The 25,112-nt window shown below is 42.5% G+C and overlaps 1 protein-coding gene and 1 non-coding gene across 5 annotated transcripts in view; both read left to right on the forward strand.

Moving 5' to 3' along the window:
• EIF4B (eukaryotic translation initiation factor 4B) overlaps positions 1 to 21,969 on the forward strand; it is a 30,653-nt gene extending 8,684 nt beyond the window's left edge. The window contains exons 2-15 of one of the 4 annotated variants that reach the window (XM_047786712.1): positions 403 to 540; positions 3,886 to 4,094; positions 6,927 to 7,043; positions 8,809 to 8,863; positions 9,474 to 9,608; positions 13,850 to 13,987; positions 14,077 to 14,250; positions 15,863 to 16,091; positions 17,067 to 17,179; positions 18,744 to 18,957; positions 19,505 to 19,560; positions 20,629 to 20,737; positions 20,973 to 21,045; positions 21,434 to 21,969. In XM_047786712.1, the coding sequence (XP_047642668.1) occupies positions 403 to 540; positions 3,886 to 4,094; positions 6,927 to 7,043; positions 8,809 to 8,863; positions 9,474 to 9,608; positions 13,850 to 13,987; positions 14,077 to 14,250; positions 15,863 to 16,091; positions 17,067 to 17,179; positions 18,744 to 18,957; positions 19,505 to 19,560; positions 20,629 to 20,737; positions 20,973 to 21,045; positions 21,434 to 21,511 (1,838 nt within the window). In that variant the 3' untranslated portion in view covers positions 21,512 to 21,969. The remainder of the gene's footprint in view (positions 1 to 402; positions 541 to 3,885; positions 4,095 to 6,926; positions 7,044 to 8,808; positions 8,864 to 9,473; positions 9,609 to 13,849; positions 13,988 to 14,076; positions 14,251 to 15,862; positions 16,092 to 17,066; positions 17,180 to 18,743; positions 18,958 to 19,504; positions 19,561 to 20,628; positions 20,738 to 20,972; positions 21,046 to 21,433) is intronic. The other 3 variants (XM_047786713.1, XM_047786714.1, XM_047786715.1) reach the window with 3 other exon arrangements.
• On the forward strand, positions 9,918 to 10,024 carry LOC125131930 (U6 spliceosomal RNA). Its single transcript, XR_007136101.1, has one exon. It is a non-coding gene; the product is annotated as a U6 spliceosomal RNA (small nuclear RNA).
• Positions 21,970 to 25,112: the final 3,143 nt, after the last annotated feature.

The following is a 25,112-nucleotide window of genomic DNA, read 5'->3' on the forward strand; positions in this document are numbered from 1 at the left end:
TCTCAGGGAGTTCCCTAGTGTCTCAGTAGATTGAGGATCTGGTGGTGTCACTGCTGTGGCTGGGTTCAGTCCCTGGCCTGGGAACCTCCCAAGTTCGAGGGCACAGCTCCCCCCACCAAAAGCTCAAAGGATATGCAGGTGAATATAATAGGAAATAAATAACCCGTTTTACTTCCCAGAGTAAGTTTGAAAATCCTCCTAGGTCCTTTTCCATACATAAGTGTAAAGTGTGTTTAAACAAGAGGGAAATCTTGTAATACATATTAGTGTGCCATAATCTAAACCTTTAATGGGCCTTTATTGTTGCTTTCTTTATAAGTACATGTAACAATAGTGCAGTGTACAACTTTGTAAATACCTAAATATTGATGAGTAATCTTTCTCTTGCCTTTTTTAAAACAGCAAAAAAGAAGAATAAGAAGGGGAAGACTATCTCCCTAACAGACTTTCTAGCTGAGGATGGAGGGACTGGTGGAGGAAGCACTTATGTCCCCAAACCAGTCAGCTGGGCTGATGAAACAGATGACCTAGAAGGAGATGGTAATTTTTTTTTTTTTTAACTTTCCTTCATGCTTGGAGTTTTCATTACCTTCTAGACAGAATCTATTCCGTAATAATGATTTACACTTGTAATTTGGATGGAACTTACTAATGTTGTAGAACCTGAAATCTTATGTTTATGTACTTTATAGAATCTTAGGTTTAGGCTGTAAGAGTTTGTGATAAGGACTAAAGCGGTGATTCAAGAGAGCTTAGTGCTGGTTCTGACTATTGGAGTAACACACTCTTCTCAGGGTACTATCCTTTTAAGCCTCATTTTCTTCATTTGGAAAGTAAGAACTAGATTATTCATCTCTAGTCTAGAATTCTACACTATCCTTATAAAGTAATATTGCAGTATAATCTATAAGCTGTTTATACTCAAAAGTCAAAGAGTAATTTGTTCTAGGAGCTATTAGTATGAAGTCAGGGTGCCCCCTGGTGAACAGAAATGGTCTGAGGTAAGTGAATAGGACAAGTAATTATGGTGGGGAAATAGAGACAGTCATTGGGGTATCTTTGGGGTAAGTTCTTTGCCTTTAAGGAATATCTAGGAACAGGCAGGAGCTAGAAAATCATTGGGTATAACAACTGATCGCCCATCATTTTTCTCTGAAAGCTTTCCTTGCAAACTGGAGAATACTTTTGTGACCTAGTTTCATAATAAGAAATTTCATCTAGATCATACCTTCCATAAGTGTTGAGGTACAACAACTTAAGGTACAAAATCATGGCAGTGCTGTTGGGACATCTGGCTGTTATTAAAGTGGGGAGGATAAGCCATGAAGGAAACTTTCTCTAGCTAGAAAGTAGGAATGTGAGAGTTGGGGTAAATACATTTGGATTGAGAGGAACCCAGGTTTGAATCCTGGCTCTGCTAGGATTACTATCCTACACTACCATCTGTGTGACCTCGGGCAAGTTTCTAAACCTCCTGGAAATCTTAGTTTCCTTTTCTGTTAAGTGGGGAATAAACTTAGAGAATTATTTAAAAAGGTAACATGGGATGTAATGAAGTACCTGGCACATGATAACATTCCATAAATAGTGAGTGATAATTCTCTCCTTTCTTTGCTACATGAGTTACTATGATTCTGTTTACAAAAGCCAGGGCCTTAAAAGACCTTCAAATACAGAGAAACAAAGAGACAGTAAATATTGAGTCTTTTTGCATTGCTACTTTGTTTTGTTTTTGTTTTTGTGTTGTTTTGTTTTTCATTTTTGGCTGCCCTGCAGCATACAGAGCTCCTGGGCCAGGGATTAGATCCCAGCCATAGTCCCAACCTAAGCCACAGCTGCAGCAACGCTGGAACCTTAACCCCCTGTGCCGAGCCGGGGATGGAACCCACAACCCAGGGCTTCCAAAATGCTGCCGATCCTGTTGGCACCACAGCGGGAGCTCTCGCATTGCTACCTTGATTCTAAAATTTCAGAAGCCTTTTTTTCTATAAAGTACCCTTATTGCTGAACCCCTGCGCTTTTTATCTGCTTATTTCCTGACATAGCTTATTTACACTCAGCATACATTCTCTTACTCTACATTGGCAGTAAGGGGAGTTTCTTCTAAGTTTTCCCCCCATTGGAGTATAGTTGATTTACAGTGTTCTATCACTTTCAGGTGTACAGCAGAGTGAGCCAGTTATTTGTATAAATATATCCATTCATTTTTCCCATATAGGTTGTTACAGACTATTGATTAGATTTCCCCTGTGCTATACATTAGGTTTTTGTTAATCATCTATTTTATATAGTGGTTTATAGATGTTATTCGCACCATCCCAGTTCTTCCCTCCCTCCAACAGTTTCAGCTATGGTAATGATAAGGTTGTTTTGAAATCTGAGTTTGTTTCTGTTTTATCTTCTGAATTTCTTTTCTTTTTTTTTCTTTTTTTTTTATTACTCAAGTGAATTTATCACATCTGTAGTTGTATAATGATCATAATAATCTGATTTCACAGGATTTCCATCCCACAGCCCAAGCAGATCCCCCCACCCCCCCAAACTGTCTCCTCTGGAGACCATAAGTTTTTCAATGTCTGTGAGTCAGCATCTGTTCTGCAAAGAAGTTCCGTCTGTCCTTTTTTCAGATTACACATGTCAGTGAAAGCATTTGATGTTGGTGTCTCATTGTATGGCTGACTTCACTTAGCATGATAGTTTCTAGGTCCATCCATGTTGCTAAAAATGCTGGTACTTCGTTCTTTTTGATGGCTGAGTAATATTCCATTGTGTATATGTACCACATCTTCTGGATCCACTCCTCTGTAGATGGACATTTAGGTTGTTTCCATGTCTTGGCTATTGTAAATAGTGCTGCAATGAACATTGGAGTACATGTGTCTTTGCGAATCATGGTTTTCTCTGGATAGATGCCCAGGAGTGGGATTGCTGGATCAAATGGTAGTTCTATGTTTAGTTTTCTGAGGAATCTCCATACTGCTTTCCACAGTGGTTGCACCAATTTACAATCCCACAAACAGTATACTAGGGTTCCTTTTCCTCCACACCCTCTCCAGCACTTACTGTTTGTAGACTTTTGGATGATGGCCATTCTGGCTGGTGTAAGGTGGTACCTCATTGTGGTTTTGATTTGCATTTCTCTAATAATGAGTGACGCTGAACATCTTTTCATGTGTTTCTCGGCCATCTGTATGTCTTCTTTGGAGAATTGTCTGTTCAGATCTTCTGCCCATTTTTGATGGGGTTGTTTTTTTTTTTGGTATGGAGCTGCAGAAGTTGTTTATAAATTTTGGAGATTAATCCCTTGTCGGTCGATTCATTTGCAAAGATTTTCTCCCATTCTGTGGGTTGTCTTTTTGTGTTGTTTAGGGTTTCCTTTGATGTGCAGAAACTTTGAAGTTTGAGTAGGTCCCATTTGTTTATTTTTCTTTTTATTGTCAATACTCTGATAGGTGGATCTGAGAAGCTGTTGGTGTCGTTTATGTCAGAGAGTGTTTGGCCTATGTTTTGCTCTAGGAGTTTGATAGTGTCTGGTCTTATATCTAGGTCTTTAATCCATTTGGAGTTTATTTTTGTGTATGGTGTTAGGGAGTGTTCTAATTTCATTCTTTTCCATGTGGCTCTCCAGTTTTCCCAGCACCACTTATTGAACAAGCTGTCCTTTCTCCATTGTATAGTCTTGCTTCCTTTGTCATAGATGAGTTGGCTGTAAGTGCATGGGTTTAATTCTGGGCTTTCTGTCCTGTTCCACTGATCTATATGTCTGTCTTTGTACCAGTACCATGCAGTTTTGACGACTGTTGCTTTGTAGTATAGTCTGAAGTATGGGAGCCTGATTCCTCCAGCTCCTCTTCTGAATTTCTTATGTCCACTTTTCTCTCCTAGTTTCAACCACTTGGCATAGTAATGATGACGATGTGTATAGGGCACCTCCAATTGACCGTTCCATTCTGCCCACTGCTCCACGGGCTGCTCGGGAACCCAATATCGACCGGAGTCGTCTTCCCAAATTGCCACCCTACACTGCTTTTCTAGGGAACCTGCCCTATGATGTGACAGAAGACTCCATCAAGGAATTCTTTAGAGGATTAAATGTAAGTATAAAGGTTTTAGGCAGTTAATTAGATGTGGAGGGTAGTGTGTTGGTAGTGACTATCCCTGAATTTCTATGTTGAAAGGTTGTTTTGTTTGTTTGTTTTTTAGGGCTGTACCCATGGCATATGGAAGTTCCCAAGCTAGGGGTCAAATCAGAACTGCAGCCACTGGCCTACAGCACAGCCACAGCAACTCAGCATCTGCATCTGTGACCTACACCACAGCTCATGGCAGTGCCTGATCCTTAACCCACTGAATGAGGCCAGGGGTCAAACTCGCATCCTCATGGATACTAGTCCAGTTCATTTCCACTGAGCCACAATGTGTTGAAAGGTTTTAAGGTAGTATCTGGACCTGGAAGAAACAGGTATGTGAAAATAAGGGGTGTTTAGGCCCTTTGGCTGAGAATGTTCTCATCCATCACCACCAGTTGGATAGTCTTAACAGCAAAATTAATACTTTATTGATACAGAGAGAATCTCAAAAACATGTACGCATCTCATTAAAAAACTTAAAAAAGGTGATGTATCCCGTTAAATGTCAACAGGTAGAAAGTTTCTCTAAACTCAGCCATTCTGTTAATGATGTTCAGGCTTATATCAGTATAAATTTTAGTTTTTAGGCTGCAGCCGAAGCACGTTAAAGTTCATGGGCCAGGGATCAAACCAGCACCAAAGTAGCAGCAACGCTGGATCCTTAACCCACTGTACACAGGGCAGCGTAACTTGCACCTTTTAATATTTTATATGAATTCATTTAACTGAGCAGATACCTAGTTTATATTAACAGAGTCTGTTCACATATAGTGGAATTCAGTGTTCAATAGGCTTGCTTAGAAAAACTTAGGAAGGATTTTGATAACAGTGATCTGGAAGTTTCCAGAAAATGAAAATGAGTATGAAGTACTCAGAAGTTCTTTTTCCAAACTTTGATTTTAAAATACTTAGTACTTCTGGAGGTCCCGCCATGGCGCAGTAGTTAAGGATCCAACAGCAGCAGCTCAGGTTGCTGTAGAGGTGCAGGTTTGATCTCTGGCCCAACAATGGGTTAAAGGATCTGGTGGCGTCATGTGTTGTAGCTGCGGCTCAGAATTCAATCCCTGGCCCAGGAACTTCCTTATGCCCAGGGTTCAGCCATAAAATAAAAAAGTTAAAAATAAATAAAGGGAGTTCCGTTTGGATACTAGTTGGATACAAATCCAACTAGTATCCACGGGGATGCGAGTTCTATCCCTGGCCTCGCTCAGTGGGTTATGGGTCTGACGTTGCCATGAGCTGTGGTGTAGGTCAAAGATGTGGCTTGGGTCTGGCGTTGCTGTGGCTGTGCTATAGCCTGGCAACTGTAGCTCCGATTCAGCCCGTAGCCTGAAAACTTCCATATGTCGAAAGTGTGGCCCTAAAAAGCAAAAAACAAACATTAATGAATAAATAAATGAAATACTTAGGACTTCATTCTATTGAGTTTTTCTCAAGAGTCTTTGCCAATAAGAATACATTGAAAAGTAGCTTTCTTCTAAGAACTTGCTCAGCCCTTCACTGTTGCTGTTTAACTCCCTTCCTCGATAGATCTCGTTTCTGCAGTGGGCCATCAACTTCCGCAGCTGGCTTTTCTTGTGTGATTATTTTTGACCACCACCTATAAATCTTAATTATGTAGACCTCTAGAAGGCTGACCTGTTTTTGATTCCTCTAGCGACCTCTCTTTTGTAGAATAACCTCTGGCCTGTTCAGGTTTTTCAGCTTTATGGTCTAGAATTGGTCTATGGCTGCTACTTCTTTAAATTTTATTCTTTTCCTCCTGTACTCATGAGTTGAGTTAAACTAGATTTTCTCTTTTTCTTTTCTTTTTTTTTTTTTTCTTCCTTCTGCTTTTTAGGGTCCTATCTGTGGTATATGGAGGTTCCCAGGCTAGGGGTCAAATTGGAGCTGCAGCTACCGGCCTACACCACAGCCATGCACGATCCAAGCCATGTCTGCAACCTACACTGCAGCTCACAGTACCATGGGATCCTTAACCCACTGGGCCGGGCCCTGAACTCGCATCCTTATGGATACTAGTCAGGTTCTTTACTGCTGAGCCATGACGGGGACACCTCAACTAGAATTTAAAAGTGACTGTAACAAAATCTATATTTGAGGAGCCCAAAATAAACTATCAGGGATACAGAAGATAATCTTGAATATATGCAAAATATTGAAGAAATGAAAAAGTAAATGAAAGGGGTAAGAATATAGACATAAAAGGTGGCAAGAAAGTAGTAAAAAGTATAATTGGTTTACTCTCGGGATTCAGCAAAGAGGGTAAGGACGGTGAGGATTCACAATCCAGTGTTTGATTCTGCCAAGCTCTTAGTATATGAAGGTAGTGTTCTCAGATAAGTCTGGGCAGTCATATACTGCCCCCAAAAATCGGCAAAAATTGAGTTAGACTTCTGAAAGGTAAGAACTGGAAACAAAGTGTGGAACGAGCAGCTGCTCTTAATTGAAAAACAGGAAGTTCCCGTTGTGGCTTAGCAGGTTACGAACCCGACCAGTATCCATAAGGATTTGAATTCGATCCCTGGCCTTGCTCAGTGGCGTAAGGATCTGGCGTTGCTGTGGTGTAGGCTAGCATCTGTAGCTCCGATTGGACCCCTAGCCTGGGAACTTCCATAGGCCACAGGTGCAGCCTTAAGAAAACCCACAAAAGCATAGATTAGCCATATATATAATGTAAGGACTTTGCGAGCAGCATAGGGGGCAGGGGATAGAAGGGAAGGTTCCCTGAAAACAACAAGACAAATGAACAAGAACATTGAACTGGCAAATATTTTTCTTTATTTACTCCTTCAGATCAGTGCAGTGCGTTTACCACGTGAACCCAGCAATCCTGAGAGGTTGAAAGGTTTCGGTTACGCTGAGTTTGAGGACCTGGATTCCTTGCTCAGTGCCCTGAGCCTCAATGAAGAGGTAAATAAAATGAGGGTGGGGGTTTAAGGGCCGGGAGTTAACAGCTCTTGTGCTTATCAAACTGGTATTTTTTAGGCTGGCTTGGTAGCTATTTCAAAGATTCCTGTAATAGCTACAGAGAAAAACTTGGATAATTTATCACTGTTACACTAAACATTTGACATCTAGCATGTCACACCCCCTTTAGCAGATTCAGCAGGGCCCAGTAATTCAAGAAGGTGTTTAGGAGGGAGATTGTGAAGAAATCCAGTGCACTAAGTCCTTAATAAAAAAATCTCACTGTAGTTCTCTCAGAGCAGAGAGCTCTTATGACTGTCTTTTCAGAATAATAACCAGATCAAGGCAAATAGAAAAATCATGTTATTTTAGTATTTAAAGACATTATTTCATTTTCAGGGAAGTAATGGTTTGGTTTCTGGAGGTTGTTAGATTTGTTTTTGTTTTGTTTAATTTTAAGAGCGCTCAGAAGCATTTCACACCAAGATGTCATTTGTAATACGTGCTCCTAGGAATCTTTTACAGGAAAGTAACAATAAACATTCAGTCCTGCCTTTTAATGTTGCCCATGGATGTTTTTCTGTCCAGATACACTAGAAGCTTAGTAGGAAGAGGAGATTCAGCTGTTAATATACAAAGGGGAATGGGGATTACATTTAATTGTTAATAGTTATTTGGGTGATTGGTGCCATGTAGGGATTCTTAGGCTAGCCTGTGCAGGATTTTGAAGCATTCTCTTTTAATTCTAATAACCCCTCATTGTTTGTTGAGAAAGCAGATTTCAGTACCACTTGTGCCATCATTCTGTGGTTCCAGATCTACCGTTGGATGTAATTGAAAACAGCACCTTAAAATATTTTTCCTGCCTCCTAACTCAGTGGCACCATGATTATCTGAAGCAAATGTCAAAGAGGAATAAAAATTAATATATTTAGTTAAATATGTGGAAAGCTAAAGTTGTTTCAAAGTTTTTCTTCTCAGATCATTTTTAGATTTTATTATATTACTAATTTTCAACTTCTTAGGATAAGAATTTAATTGTTATTGTCTGAAGTTTGCTGGATCGACTGTAATTTAAAATGTCAGGGTCCAGACTTATGAGTTACTTTGTATTTAGCAATTTCATCATAGTGGTATTGAACATAATTCCAGGGGTTCTTAATTGAAATTCATTGTTATCCTTCTTCAGCTGTAGTAGATTCTACTATGAAATGAGGAAAATTCAGCAGTAGAATTAATTGGGTTCAAAAGTATATAAATAATGATGTGGGCAAGGGAAATCAGAGGGTATCCCAGAGGAACTGATTTACCCAAAGGTAATAGTGAGAGAAAAGATTTGAGATTATACTCAGAGACCATGCTTTATGCAACTTTGCTAGTATATAGTAGAGACTCCAAATGTTTATATAATTGCTCTGGACCCAAATAATGCCTTGTATTTTGTCTAGAAATGGTTTTTATTACACTTGACAAATTGCCTTTGATAGTTAAAAAGTTAAATCTACTCCGTGAGATTTGACTTAATAAAAATGGAAGGATAATTACATTCACTTAAACCCAAGTTAAATGTTGATTTTAAGGGTTATTTCATATTCAAGTCTTTATAAGGGATTCTTTAGCCAACAAATTGTAGTGTTGGCTAGATTACAGTGTTTTTCCTTTATCTTCCTTCCCCCAGTGCTTCTGCTATGCCCAGACGTTCAAGGTCACTCATGGGATTTGTGCATAATGGGGCAAAAGGTTGGTTAATATGGTCCTATCCTCTCAGTCTCTAGGTAACAGGAGAATTCGAGTGGACGTTGCTGATCAAGCACAGGATAAAGGTAAGAAAGCTGACGGATGTTTCCCGTTTCATCATGGTGCTAAGATGACAAAGCAGAGGTACCCTTCCTCAGAAATTTTTAATGGAGGTCGTTCTCAACTGAGGATGCTTTTGCTTCACAGGGGACATTTGTTGATGTTAGCATTTGGGTTGTCAAAACTCTGGGGAGGGTTACTGGCTTCTAATAGGATCAAGGACTAATCCCATAATACATATAACAGCCCCCCACAACAAGGAATTGTCCAGCCCAAAATGTTAGTAGTATTGTGATTGACTTAGGTGAACATTAAATGTATAATAACTAGATTAGGTACCTAGCAGCACAGTGGACACAGGGGAAGCCTGATTCATGTATATTTCAGGGGCTTCTGGTCTGTACAGAAGATGAAATAGATAAGCATTAAACCAGTAGGAATAACTTAACTGTGAGGAAGGGAGTCAGTCACTTGATGGAGTTGGAGAGTGCACTTACACAGCCTGGGGCGACTTCATGATGATGCTGTGATAGGAGTGAGGAAAATGGGGTGGGGGCAGGGGTCTATGCATGTGAGAAAGATAGAGCAAAAGTTAGTGTAAGTTAACCTCTGTCATTTCATTCTCTGTATCTGTAGACAGGGATGATCGTTCTTTCGGCCGAGATAGAAATCGGGATTCTGACAAAACAGACACAGACTGGAGGGCCCGGCCTGCTACAGACAGCTTTGATGACTACCCGCCTAGAAGAGGTGATGACAGCTTTGGAGACAGTAAGTTCATTTTTCTCAAGTTAGTTTCTTCTCTGTCCTGGGGTTGTTTTATATAATAGGACAGATGTGTTAATGTAGATTATCACATTAGCAGATAAAGGGAGGGGAGCAGTAGATACAGGGGGAAAAAATATAATTTTTAAAATAACAGAAAATGTATTACCTTCGAAAATACTGAACATCTGTAATACTAAAGTCTTGTAAGTCCAGGATATAGCAGTGAACAAAACAGACAAATACTGTCCTTGTTGAACATTGTTTAAACTAGGGGAGAGAAACAATAAGCAAATAAGTAAAATTAATTTTGAGCTGCTCGCTTCGGCAGCACATATACTAAAATCAGAATGATGCGGAGAAGATTAGCGTGGCCCCTGCGCAATAATGACACACAAATTCGTGAAGGTTCCATAGATTTTGGTGAAGTAAGTCAGAAAGACAAATACTATATGACATCACTTATAAGTGGAATCCACAGCACAAATGAACCTTTCCACAGAAAAAACCATGGACTTGGAGAATAGACTCTTGGTTTCCTGGGGGGGATGGATTGGGAACTTGGGGTTAATAGATGCGGACTATTCCTTTGGAGTGGATAAGCAATGAGATCTTCCTGTATAGCCCTTATGATGGAATGTGATAATGTGAGAAAAAAGAATCTATACATGTATGTGTAGCTGAGTCACCATGCTGTACAGTAGAAAATTGACAGACTACTGTAAACCAGCTATAATGAAAAATAAAAATAAAAATCATTATATATATAAAAAAGTTAATTTTGGAGTTCCTGTCGTGGCGCAGTGGTTGACGAATCCGACTGGGAACCATGAGGTTGCGGGTTCGGTCCCTGCCCTTGCTCAGTGGGTTATGGATCTGGCGTTGCCGTGAGCTGTGGTGTAGGTTGCAGACACGGCTTGGATCCCACGTTGCTGTGGCTCTGGCGTAGGCCGGTGGCTACAGCTCCGATTAGACCCCTAGCCTGGGAACCTCCATATGCCGCGGGAGCGGCCCAAGAAATAGCAAAAAGACCAAAAAAATAAAAATAAAGTTAATTTTGAAAAGAGGACTAGAGAATGTCATGAAGTTGGGATGAATTACAACTTTTACACACACCACCTGAATCCAACAAAAGCTTTAGAAAACGTTTATGGAAAAAGATGATACAACTTTATGGAAATACATTAAGAAAGAGTCAACACTGTCATATTTTAAATGGAAAGAACCACCTGTTTGGTAAGAAATGACTTAAGTAGTGGTTTGTCCATATAATGGAATCCTTGGTAGTATAATATACATGTAATAACAGGGATAAAATTCAGGAATTTCACATCGTGGCTCAGTGGTTAACGAACCTGGCTCGTATGAGGATGCGGCTTTGATCCCTGGCCTTGCTCAGTGGGTTAAGGATCCTGCATTGCCGTGAGCTGTGGTGTAGGTCGCAGACACAGCTTGGATCTGGCATTGCTGTGGCTGTGGAGTAGGCTGGTGGCTACAATTCCTATTAGACCTCTAGCCTGGGAACTTCCATGTGCCATAGGTGTGCGCCCCCCCCCCCCAAAAAAAGCAAAAACTAAATGTATATGTATGGAATAAAATTCAAAACCTATATGTTAAAGGAGAAAAGCAAAAATGTGTAAAAATTTGAAAACAGCATCCTGTAGTATTAATCCAGAAGTTGTAAAGCTTTGTGCATGGTGCTGTAGCCTCCCTCTTGATTATGGATGGGCTCCTGTAGCTACATCTAACATCTCTACTTTTAGATCTAAAAACTGAAACAAATGTGTTAAAATATTAATGTCCACCAAACCTAAGTATAGGTTCGTAAGCCTTTTCACTTCTGTAGTTTTCTATGTGTTCAGAAAATTTTGTAAGTCTTAAAAATCAGGGGAGTTCCCATCGTGGCACAGTGGAAACAAATCTGACTAGGAACCATGAGGTTGTGGGTTCGATCCCTGGCCTCGATAAGTGGGTTAAGGATCCGACATTACCGTGAGCTGTGGTGTAGGTCATAGACGCAGCTTGGATCCTGCAGTTGCTGTGGCTGTGGTGTAGGCCAGTAGCTACAACTCTGATTAGACCCCTAGCCTGGGAACCTCCATATGCCACGGGTGGGGCCCAAAAAAGAAAGAAAAAAAAAATTTTTTTTTTTTTTTTTTAATTTTAAAAATCACAGCAAGCAACATGGATAACAAGAGTGAGTATTGCATTTAGTGTTGTTATCCAAAGCTGCCAAATTTCTAAGACCAGGTTATGGCCCCAAAGTTAGCTCTGCCAACAACGTTAGAGATCAGTCCCACAGAATAGCAAGAAGGCAGAGACTCATAGCCCAAATATGGAGCCCATAAAAGATACGGTGGGGGTGGGGGGTGTTATGCTAAATAGCACTGTAAAATCTCAGCGGACACCTGTATATTTCCTGGCTGTCTTAGTAACAGCATACTGCTCTGCTGCTTTTCTTCACTGTAGATCCCTGCTTTCTTAGTGCAAGCTTATAATTACAAAATTTAAACAACCTGAGAATGAATGAATATTTATGTAGACAAAATGATGTCTTTTGCAAAATGAAACCATTGTGTGATTTTTTTTTTTTTTTTTGGCTTTGAGGGGAGGGGTCTTTTTTTTTTTTTTCTTTAGGGCCACACACACCTGTGGCATATGGAAGTTCCCAGGCTAGGGGTCGAATCGGATCTGTAGCCACTGGCCTACACCACAGCTCACAGCAGCGCCAGATCCTTAACCTACTGAGCAAGGCCAGGGATCAAAACTGCATCCTCATGGATGCTAGTTGGGTTCATTAACCACTGAGCCACAGTGGGAACTCCCCTGAAACCATTGTTTAAAAGAACGCCATCATAAAAATCAAATCCTTCTTTGGCCTGCTCAATAAATTATTAAACTCAAATTTTTTTTTTTAATTTGTTGGTTCATGTTTAGAAATTGGGGGTGGTGCTGTATAAAAATCTGTATTTCCAACATATCAGCTGAAGCTCAATAGCACACGATGACTTTAATGTTATAAACAACATTGTGGAGAACCTTCTTGTGCATGTATCTTCTTTGGCCCCAGCCATGGCATGCAGAAGTTCCTGGGCCAGGGATTGAACCCAGACCACAGCAGTGATAATACTAGATCCTTAACTTGATGAGCCACCAAGGAACTCCAGTATTGGTACTATTTTTAACTCATCAGCAGAGTAGGAAAGTTATTCCGCTAAACTCTGCCAGTATAAGATGTATCATTTATTTTAACTTTTCCATTTGGGTGACAGAAAAAAATGTCCCGTCTTAGTTTCTGTTACTTAAGCAGTTGTCGTATGTTGCATATTTTTTTTTTCTTATTTTGTTGGCTTCTCAGATTTGTGGTACGTGTATCTGTGGGTTTATTGGCCACAACTGTGGTATATATGGAAGTTTCTGGGCCAGGGATCAAACCTCTGCCACAGCAGCACCCCAAGGCACTGCAGTGACAACACTGGATCCTTAACCCACTTAGCCACAAGAGAACTCCATTCCATGATAAACTCTTTTTGAGTAGTCTTTGGTTTTTTTGGTATCATGCATGAAAGATTTAAACTATACTTTTTCTGATACTGTTTGCTTATATTTTTAAATAAATCATTAATCCTGGAAGTTTTATTAGTATAAAGTTTAATTTATAAATTAGGCATAGTAAGAGATAACAATAATGACTAATAATAGAATAATTATAACAGTATCCTATGATAAAAGTTATATGAATGTGACCTCTCAAAATATCTTACTATACAGTGGATACACTGGACAAAGGGATGATTCATGTTCTGGGCTGGTCGGAGAGAAATGGCGTGAGATTTCATCATGCTACACAGAACAGCACACTGTTTAAAACTTAGAAATTAGTTATTTCTGAAAGTTTCCGTTTAAAGTTTTTGGGCTGTGGTTGACCATAAGTAACTGAAACTTTGGAAAGTGAAACCACAGATAAGGGGGGCTACTATAGAGACTTTTCTCTCTGACTCCCTCCTAAACTGTTGGCCCAGCAACATTTATTGAGTCACCAGAGAACGTTTTTTAAAGAAATACTTTAATTCAAGAAAACTTTAATTCAATACAAATTCTTCTGCCTTGGATATAATATGTGCGTGTGCTTAGATAAAAGCAGACACAGCAGTGAACATGAACTCAAGAAACCAAACTGACCTAATGAGCTGTCCTCTCTCCAGTGTCAAAAAAGGAGTGATGTCACCTGTCTCTTCTCCTTCTAGAGTATCGAGATCGTTATGACTCTGACCGATATCGTGATGGGTATCGGGACAGTTACCGTGATGGGCCGCGCCGGGACATGGATCGATATGGGGGCCGAGATCGTTACGATGACCGAGGCAGCAGAGACTATGATAGAGGTTGTTAGAAAACAATCAAGTTAAATTGCTTTATATTAAGAACTCCTTCCTTCCTAATGTGATGATTACAATTTGGGGTATATTTACAGGCTACGATTCCAGGATAGGCAGTGGCAGAAGAGCGTTTGGTAGTGGGTACCGTAGGGACGACGACTACAGAGGAGGCGGGGACCGCTATGAAGACAGATATGACAGACGAGATGACCGGTCATGGAGCTCCAGAGATGATTATTCTCGGGACGATTATCGGCGTGATGATAGAGGTAACCATTTTCTTTTTCTTACTTAATAGGTCTTATCCGTAGAGAAACTGGTTGAAAATTTTTTTGTTGTTTCAAACCCCTCAAATGGGCACAAATAGAATCTACACATAATAAATGAGACATCAGGACAAAATAGAGCATTAGATAAAAAATGACAATGGAAATAAAACAAAGGTTAGTTCTAACCTATCTTAGTATATAGATTTTTCAGTTAAAATGTAATTAGATGTTCCCACTGTGGCACAGTGGGTTCAGGAACATTCTGTAGTGCCAGGATGCAGATTCACATCCCTGGCCTGGCACAGTGGGTCAAAGTATTCGGTGCTGCCAACAGCTGTGGCATAGGCCACAGTTGCAGCTCGGATCTGATCCCTGACCCAGGAACTCCGTATGCTGTGGGAAGGCAAAAGAATAATTATAATAATTGAATAAACAAAGGAAAAAACATTTGCCAGGCATTCTTACAGTATGATCTCATTTAAAATAAGTAAGCAATGTTAGCCCCATTTTTCAAGAGAAGGAAACAAGCCTCAAATGTGTCTCCTAGCCAGTAACTGGTTGGCACTGTAGGCTAAACATGTTGCTTCTTTCCATGCCGTTATACCAAATAATTGTTAGCCATGAAGAAGTAAAGTAACTGGGCTCATAATTTTTTATCCTTAATTAGACCTAGACAGTAGACCTGGGCTTCTAATATCCCTGTCTTAGCCCTGACATTGTGCCAGGTACTTGATATACATCAACTCCTTTAATCCCCTACGTTAAGGAAGGGAGACGTAGACAACTAATAAAACACAGCGAGGTGGCAAAAGTCATCAGAGCAATATTGAAATTATGCAGTTAAGTTTTTCCTCCTTCCTCAAAGTTAATGTTTCCAGTTTTGTTGTTGGTTTTGGCTGCTTGTTGGGCATATGGAAGGTCCTGGACCAGGAATTAAACCTATGCCACAGCAGCAATCCAGGCCTCCGCAGTGACCACACTAGGTCCTTAACCCACTGAGCTACAAGGGAACTCCAGGTGTTTCTGTTTTTTGGTTTTTTGTCTTTGTTCCTTATTTTAGGGCCGCACTTGGAGCATACCGAGGTTTCCAGGCTAGGGGTCAAATAGGAGCTATAGCCGCTGGCCTAGGCCACAGCCATAGCAATGCGGGCTCTGGGGCGGGTCTGCCACCTACACCACAGCTCACAGCAACACTGGATTCCCCCACCCACTGAGTGAGGCCAGGGATTGAACATGCATCCTCATAGATACTAGTCAGATCCGTTTCCACCACACCACAACGGGATCTCCAAGACCGTGTTTTTAAACTCAATACTTTTCATCCAGTAGTTTATCAGAGTCAAAAATTTCCCCCCAGATAATAGTAATCATGTTAAATGATTTATTTACCACTAAAGTCTTTGCCTCAGTCTCGAACTGCATCATGATACTTGGACTTGATTCTTTGGGCCACCCATTTTCAAATGCTCTCCCTTCTTACCTTTGCTGGATTGGCTAGCTGATCTGAATCCCAAAAAGCATTTCATAAAAGCCATGTCTGGAAATCTGGCGTTCAGCTATTGACTTCTGATGATTTTTGAAAAGCTATTACTTAGAGTTTTATTTAACTCAGGTCCCCCCCAAAGACCCAAACTGAACCTAAAGCCTCGGAGTACTCCTAAGGAAGATGATTCCTCTGCTAGCACCTCCCAGTCCAGTCGAGCAGCCTCTATCTTTGGAGGGGCAAAGCCTGTTGACACAGCTGCTAGAGAACGAGAAGTAGAAGAGCGGCTGCAGAAGGAGCAGGAGAAGTTGCAGCGTCAGCTGGATGAGCCAAAACTAGAACGGCGGCCTCGGGAGAGGTGAGGTTTCCCAGCCATGAATCCAGTGATTCTCAAGTGGGGACATTACATCCCCGGGGGCAACTTGAGAAATGTGTGTGGCTGTTACGGGTTGTCATTTACTAGCATTTAGTGTGTGTGGGCTGGTGCTGCTAGGTGGTCACTGGGTGGGACACCTTCACCCAGTGAAGAGGTCCTTCACAATTTTCAAAAGGCCCTCTAGGCTTAACCTGCATTAGGTATGAATTGGTGGTACTTTAATACAAGAGTCCATAGAATGTGGCCTGGACCTGTTTTTGTTGGATTTTGGTTATTTGGGTTGGTTTGTTTCTTTGTTTTTTGCTCTTTTAGGGCTGCACCTGTAGCATATGGAGGTTCCCAGGCTAGGGGTCAAATCAGAGCTGCAGCTGCCAGCCTACACCACAGCTCACAGCCACACCGGATCCTTAACCCACTGAGCAAGGCCAGGGATCAAACCCGCATCCTCGTGGATTCTAGTTGGGTTCTTTAACTGCTGAGCCATGAAGAAAACTCCCTGGACCTGTTTTTATAGTTTTTCTGGTCCTTTAAGAAAAAAAAAATTGCCAAGCCTTTTTATAGTATATAGAGTAAAACCCCACCATGATGAGGAGGTAAATGGATTTACCTCTTTTCAAGTTATTGGGGGTGGAGTAGAAAGAATGTTTTCACTGATAATAAGTATAGGCTGTAAATTATTTTCTAGTTCTTTTATTTGTGTGTATGTTGGTTATATTATCTAAGTGTTATTTCAGGGTAGTTAAGGAATGTTTATTATTAAAAGGTGGCACTGAATCCAGTAGGGTAGAAGTCTCCTATAATAATGTTCTAGAAAGCTAGGCCTAGTTTTGAATGACTTGCAGAATTGTCTTAACCCTAGTTGATGCTCATAAGTGAGTTCTCGAGCGGTCAGCATGGGTCCAAGGTGGCCTTCACTGAGCTGGACATAATGTGTTTTGTTAAATCTGTTTTATGCAGACACCCAAGCTGGCGAAGTGAAGAAACTCAGGAACGAGAACGGTCAAGGACAGGAAGTGAATCATCACAGACTGGGACCTCAGCCGCATCTGGCCGAAGTAAGTCAGACCAGGGTGGGTATCATATTGTTGCCCTTTTCCATAATCTGTCTGTAGGTGGATTATGCAGAGACTTTGGAGTATGGAGTTTAGTCATGGACTCTTTATTTGGGTTAGCAGGGGTTGATCTAACTTTCACATCTTCTGCTCTGAAAAATCTGAGATAAGAAGGATTTAAATGATCCATTTAATAATCTTCCATTCAAGAATATACTTGGGTTTACCCCTTCATCTTAGGTCTTGACATCTTGGGGTTTTGTTTTTTTGTTGTTGTTGTTCTTTTTGCCTTTTCTAGGGCCGCTCTCCGCAGCATACGGAGGTTCCCAGGCTAGGGGTCCAATCAGAGATGTAGCTGCTGGCCTACGCCAGAGCCACAGCAACTCCGGATCCAAACCATGTCTGCGACCTACACCACAGCTCACGGCAATGCCGGATCGTTAACCCACTGAGCAAGGCCAGGGATCAAACCCGCAACCTCATGGTTCCTAGTCGGATTCTTTAACCACTGCGCCACCACAGGAACTCCAAGATAGAGGTCACTTCTAAATTGACTTCTTTTTAAGAAGCATTTGAAAATAAGGCTCAGGAGTTCCCATTGTGAGAAACATGAAAAGAAAAGAAGGCTCACGGCTGAAGTGATCTGGAAATCTATCCAAGTGTTGTAGAAATTTTCTGGAGACTATTCATGCTGAAATAACCTCTTGGTAGTAGTAGGATGGTAATGCCTTTCTGTAGCCAGGAAGGAGTGTGATGGGTTGGTTTGTATACCTACTTGTAAAGAGCTTGCATTTAAAATGTAGTAAGAATGTGACAAAAAAACAAGTTTCTAATTTGAAGGAGACGTTGGGTACCTTTTTTAAAAAATGCTTATGTTCTATTTTTGGTAAATGTGATTGTTACACTTTTTGTTATTGTTACGCTTTTTGTTATGGGTGTATGTGTGCATGTGATCCGGTAGTTCACCTAGAGTTTGAAGTTTCATTGTAGGCCCTTTTCACACACATATATGTGTCTTTCTCCAAGTCCCAACACTTAAAACACTGAGAATATAGGAAGTTTATCATCCTAAAATAAAGAATAGTCATTCTTAGGAAAGGTCAGATGGCTATACTTGGAGAGTCATTATTTTTCCTATTTTTCTTGCATGGGTAAAACATTTTCTCCGGAGGACTTTTGGAAACCACTAGTTTGGGGATGATTTTTATCTATTGGGAGCCAAATTCAGGTCTGTATTTAAGAATAATGATGGAGGAGTTCCCATCACGGCACAGCAGAAATGAAGCAGAAATGAAGCCAATGAGGTTGTGGGTTCCATCCCTGGCCTCACTCATTGGGTTAAGGAGCTGGCATTGCTGTGGCTGTGGTGTAGACCGGCAGCTACAGCTCCAGTTAGACCCCTAGTGTGGGAACCTCCATATGCCGAGGGTGCGGCCCTAAAAAGCCAAAAAAAAAAAAGAATAACGATGGAAAGCAATAAACTTGAATGTGGACCATTTTCCACTCTGCTGAGGTCCTAATAAGTTTTTGTACAATAAGCCCTTTTTCCTGGTGCTTTGACCTTCTCATTCTGACTTCACAGATGCACGAAGAAGAGAGAGTGAGAAGTCTCTAGAAAATGAAACATCCAATAAAGAGGAAGACTGTCATTCTCCAACTTCTAAGCCTCCCAAACCTGAACAGCCTCTAAAGGTAATGCCAGCCCCTCCACCAAAGGAGAATGCTTGGGTGAAGCGAAGTTCTAACCCTCCTGCTCGATCTCAGAGCTCAGACACAGAGCAGCAGTCCCCTACAAGGTGAGTCAGCTTGGAAATGTGGCAGTTGGTTGGCTATAGACTCTTCAGCACTGAAATCATGGTGGAAAGACCCTGGGGGGTGCTGGCCGTGTGGCATCTGACAAGCTCTGCCGTCTTTGCTCTCATAGTTCACATTCTGAGATGTGCTGGAGCTAGTTCATAAGAGCCAGTTATTCAGTTTTCTGGAGTTTTAATAGCTGGTTGACATCATTTTGGCGACTCAGTCTACAAACACTGTAAATCAGAGTCCGCCAATGCCACATTTTGGCAGTGTGGCCTTGGGGGTCACTTCACTTTCCTAAGTCTTAGGATTCTCATTTATAAAGTAGATAAGATTAATCTGGTATGACCGTGATGGTTAAAGGACTTGGCTCTTGGTCAGGTTAACAATAATTGCTTTCATTGTTGTCTTTCCCATATTTTAATGTTTCCACAGTGTTAAGTATGTATGGTTCTTTGTAAAACTTACTTGAGGAATGATTAGAAGTTTCTTATCTGTTCTTTCCCTGAAGAAAACTGATGAATGTGATTACGTGTTTTCTTCTAGTGGTGGAGGGAAAGTAGTTCCATCTCACCCATCTGAGGAAGGACCAGCAAGGAAAGGTAAGACCTTTTAAAAGGGAATAGGTTATTCACCGAGGTAGAGGCCTAAAGAAGAAAGCTTCTATGAGAGTTCCCTTTGTGGCTCAGCAGCTTAAGAACCCAACAAAGTTTCTGTGAGGATGGGAGGTTCAGTCCCTGGCCTCGCTCAGTGGGTTTTGGATCCAGTGTGGCTATGGCGCGTAGGCTGGCAGCTGTAGCTCCAGTTCAACCCCCTAGCCCAGGAACTTCCATGATGCCGCAATTGCTGCCGTGTTTTGTTTTGTTCTTTTTTTTTTTTTTTGGTCTTTTTCCTATTTCTTGGGCCACTCCCTCGGCCTATGGAGGTTCCTAGGCTAGGGGTCGAATCGGAGCTGTAGTCTCCGGCCTACGCCAGAGCCACAGCAATGCGGGATCCGAGCCGCGTCTGCGACCTACACCGCAGCTCACGGCAACACCGGATCGTTAACCCACTGAGCAAGGCCAGGGATGGAACCCGCAACCTCATGGTTCCTAGTCGGATTCGTTAACCACTGCGCCACCACGGGAACTCCTTGGTTTTTTTTAAAGGGGGACTGAGGATACACAGTATTGAACTTCCTTGCATTTTGCACCCATTTTGGGTGTTAAAGGTTCTTTGTCTGCCTTTTCCTGCCAGTAGAGGGCAGGAGTGGCCTCTTTGGAGGAAGCATAGAGCCCTGCCCTTTCCTGGCAAAGCATTTCTTTGAAAGGGGGAAAAAAAGGAATCGGAAGGAAATTAACGTGCTCAGTCCAGATTAGAAATGTCACCATCTGCAAGGCCAAGGTCACTACACTGCGTCATAGTCCTTATTTCTACTTTGCTTTTCATGATGGTGGAAGCCCAGGGTGGACCTTTTCAGTGGCTCTTGCTGTGGTGTGTGTGTGTCTAATATAGAGGACGTGGGAAGAAGGGCTCAGGAAGGAAGCCCGGACTGGGGGCAGCTTTCATTTTCCCCCAGTAGATACGGGCACACTTCTCTTCAGCTTAAGGGAAACCTGGCAGGGGGAGAGTGTTTATTTTATTTGCTTTTTTTTTTTTTTTTTTTTAACTTCCATTTATTTTTCCTCAAGCAGATGAAAATAAAGTAGATGGAGTGAGTGTCCCAAAAGGCCAAAGTGGGAACTCCAGCCGTGGTCCAGGAGACGGAGGCAGCAGAGACCACTGGAAGGAGTCAGATAGGTACGTGTCTTCTCACTCTCATCGTTTGTAATCCTTCTTCTGATGCTAGATACCCATGTCTTTGTAATTAAGAACTTCTTGGTTCTCCAAGCGTTGCCAGATCTCCCACGGTGAATCTAGAAGTTCCAGAATGTCTGATAGCAAGGACTTCTGGCTGGAGGTGCCTGTTCAGCACCTCAGAACTGCCGGTGGGTGTTGGGAGAGTCCTCCCCTAAAGTTGCTCACGTCTCTGCAGGAAAGATGGCAGAAAGGATCAAGACTCCAGATCTGCACCTGAGCCAAAGAAAGCTGAAGAAAACCCAGCCTCTGTGAGTGTCAAAGATTTGCCCTCAAATTCTCTTAGCTCACTTCGGCCACGGAAATCCTGTGCACTGGGGGCTGCAGAAGGAGTGGTTGGAAATAGGCGTTTCTGCTTGCCTGAAATAGTGAAGGAGCTTCGTTGAGCATTTTTGTTAAATTCTGCCTTTCACTACTCTGACCCCTTCTTTAAGATAAAGGTGGTGTCTGTCTTCCCTAAGAACATGCAGGCTCTGACCAGCTCTCCCTAGCTACTCCTGTGGAAAAGGCTCGTGAGCAAGCAAGTGGGTGTGGTCTGGACAACTACCTCCCATCTGCCCAAGTGTCCGTATCCTGTTCCTTGGTTTCCGATGTGCCAATTCAAGGCCTGTGTTACCTTATTGCTCTTGTCTGTTACAGAAGTTCAGTTCTGCAAGCAAGTATGCTGCTCTCTCCATTGATGGTGAAGACGAAAATGAGGGAGATTACACTGAATAGACCTCTGCGTTGTGTGCTTTCTCCTAGTCTCTCTCCACCCTGGAACATTCGAGAGCAAATCAAACCTCTATCCAGACAAGACAAAATAAAACTCACCATCTCCTGGAGACCTTTCTTAACTTTTTTTTAAAAAAACAAAACAAAATGAAATGAAATACTTTTGCATGCTGCTGCAGCCTTTAAAGTATTGAACTAACTGGAGTATCACCAGTGTAGAGATGTACAGCTTTTAATGGGAAAGTTGTGCAGTTTTATGACACATGCAGTTGCCTGTGTGATTAGTGCCTAGGGGCCTCTGTTTAGCAGAATGGCAGTAACAGTGATGCAACGTCTGGAATCTGGGCAGTAGGGCAGGTACAAGGAAGACTATGAGGTTTCTGCCTTTAATTCTTATTATCCTATTGTGGCATACATGAATTCTCAAACATCTGAATAAATACTCCATCCTTGGCAAGGTAGGTTTAGTCTCTGGTGTTGTTTTAGTCTCCAGGAGGCTGCAGCCCCTCCTCTTGAGTTACTGGGGCCAGCCTAGGGGGAGTGTCTTCATTTGTACCCCCTAGGGGGGTAGGTAGAAGTGAATCTACAGGCCACTGAAAAATAGGACTGTTTGGTGACCAAAATAAAGGGGAAAATCGTGGTTTGAAAAGCTTTGGGGATTTGATGAATTATTTTTCACCAGTAATTGGGAAAATGGTATGACCGCCAATAAACACATGAATGCTTTACTTCCTGGAGCAGGAAGCACTTAGGGGTGGTGGGACTTCCCAAGTCGTTTATGCGTCCTGATTTCGCCCTTTCTTAAACACTATCCCTTCTAAGACTTCACATATATTCACATTCTGTTAAAATCTTGAAGCTTTAAAAATGTAGGTTCTTGGCATCTTACGTTCCTCATGCTGCTCTGTCCTGTTACCTTCCCAAAGGCAGCTTCTCAAGCCACAGCCCGATTGCCTCGGCCTTCTCCACAGCGCCAGGGAGCTGGCCAATGAGGAAGCTCTGCTTTTCTTTTTCGCAAAGCGAATCTTGGCTCCTTCGTGTCTTGACTCTCCCTCCTTCCCCCATCCATTCCTGCTCTTGCTTCTTGGATCCCTTTTCCACTTCAGAGAACTTGATAAGTACCGGTCTTAGGTAGTCAGGGAGGGTGGTTGAATTGGGAGCCTTTCTTAAAACCTTGATTGGGGGGGGAAGCTATTTTTTTCTAAGCAAGTTTCCTCTCTCCTGAAATCCCACTCCAATGTTTGGATTTATAATATGGTCTAGAGCAATGTGGGGTGGGGGTGTTTGGCTTTTTTAGCATCCCTTGAGAGAAGAAATGATAATGGTGAGAAGGATTTAACAAGGTCCTGGCTTCTCTTGCAACACAGTAGCTTAGCCCGCCTCCTTTTCTGTGCACCTTTGTGCTGTCCGCTCAGTAGATGGTGTCCTTAAGGCAGTGTCGGTACCTACGGAGAAAAGACACCTTGGTCTCTTGTTTGTAAGCCCTTGTCCCATCAGCCCTCAGGTCAGACCCTGTCCAGCTGTGCAGGCGTGTTGCTCATGAGTGCTGCAGCAGTGGGCGGAAGGAGTCACTTAGCAGTGGATGGAAGAGACATACCAAGTGGAGTAACCGAAGAATTGGCTCGGATTGGCTAGTAGCTAGGAAGTGGCTTTTAGAGATACCCCAGGTTGAAAGGGTATTTTTTTAAACCATTTGCTATAGATGATGAAAAGATAGGGTTTGCCCTCTTCATGTCAACTCCTTCCAAATAGTTGTATCCAAAAAAGCTGGTTTTTTTTCCCATTCCTTTACCCTGCCACCCTGTCAGAACAAACAGGGATTTATGACCCGCTTCTCAATACATGTAAAATTTGTACAAAAATATCTTCTATGAAAATGATTTGTAATCTGTAGACTTAATACCTGGGAGATGTCTTGAGATGTAAAATCCCATCCTTTGGGTTGTGGGTTTTTTTTGTTTTCTCCAAATAAATCTGATCTTTAAAGTTCATTTTAATGCTGAAATCTTTTGACGAATACACATTGTGTGATTTTTACTTGACTCCCTGTTAACAGCTGGTCGTTCACACCTGCGCGCGCACACCCATCTCTGAAGTTCTCTCAGAAATGCTGGTTCATGCAAGTGGAGGGTGGGGTTACAAGAGAGACCTGTTTACGGAGGCCCCAAAACTGGAAATTGCATCAGCTCCCCTCTGTTTTTGCCTGGTGTTAACCTTCAATATTAATTGAGACTATCTGCACTTTGTTTCCCTGTACTCTTAATTTTAATCTTAAAATGAAGTGAGAGCTCTAAGGATAAATCCTGTCGTGGAGGTGTCTGCATAAACCTCCGTCCTTAAGTCTGGAGAGGTCCTGTGTCTGCTTTCCCAGGCTGCATGGCACGGGCGGACTGGAGTTAGCCTTGTAACGGGGTGGTCTGGGTTACAGCTGACGCCACTTTTCTCTTCATCATCGCTCCGACAGTGGGAATTTTCCAAACAGCCAGGGACAGACTGTTCATTGTTGGGAGGCAGGAAAGAGGTTAGAACAGTGGCAGAGAATCCTTAAGGTCACAAGGGGGTGGAGCATGGGAAGCCACGGAAACCTCAGTTGACAATTTTGGGGACTCCGAGCCAAGAGGAAGTGTGTGTAGGGGGGTGTTGGGGACTGGGGGAGATGCAGGGAGACAGGAGCAGTTACACAGGCTTTCCTGGTCCAACTGCAGCAGCAGCTGCTCTTGTAGTTTATTGCTGCTGCGTTGATTCCCAGAGTTGAAAGGTAACTGGCTTGGTGTGCTTGTGATGATCCGAAAGCTTTTCCCTCAAGCCGGTGCTTGCTTACGCAGCTCCACCGCAGGAATCGGCCTGTCACACACTCCAAGCCTTGGCTTGGAGCCGCTCCCCTCGCTGAGTAGCACTGAGGTCTGGGTAAATGATGCACGGGTGAAAAGCTGACTGGAAAGAGGTTCACTTTGGCTCTTGGCACAAAGGAACTCCCCTGTACCATGTTCCCACAGGGTCGTCTTAAATTCAAGGGAAAGGGAGGCAATAGAACGCATGGCATTGCAGAAGCACAACTGTGGAAACAGATCCCAGGACAGGTCAGCTCCGTCAACCTACCGGGGGTGTTGAGGGCCCAGAGTCGTGCAGGTATGGCGTCAACGTGTTTCTGCTTAGGTCCATGGGAATTCCAGTCCACATGGCCTAGTTTGTCCTAAACAGAATCGAACACTAGGCTCTGGATCCCAAGGCAGTGAGGGTCCCAGTCGGTGCTGAGGGCGTCAGCTAAGCGAGCTCACAGCACCTGGTTTCTCAGAAAGTGGGAGAGCTACCCATCTGCTCCTGGGAAGTATTATTTCTCAAATAAAGCCGTGTTTCTCAGCAACCATCATAGCCCTCAGGGCCACAAGCGTGATGGGGGGACTCGCCTTCTCTCACCTGCCAGCCTCACCAAAAATAAGCTTTGGAAGAGGCAAGCTGTGCTGCTCCCCGCCCAGCTGCAGCAACCTCCCAGTTGGACAATATACCCTCTGTCCTCAGCCAGGAGATCCGCCTCTGGAGGCAGCTCTGCCCCTTCCCCCTACTCTTCCTGGTTCCCAGAGCCCAAACCCTCCCCTGAAGTTCC

The sequence above is a fragment of the Phacochoerus africanus genome, chromosome 7, assembly GCF_016906955.1.
Source record: "Phacochoerus africanus isolate WHEZ1 chromosome 7, ROS_Pafr_v1, whole genome shotgun sequence".
Taxonomy (NCBI): domain Eukaryota; kingdom Metazoa; phylum Chordata; class Mammalia; order Artiodactyla; family Suidae; genus Phacochoerus; species Phacochoerus africanus.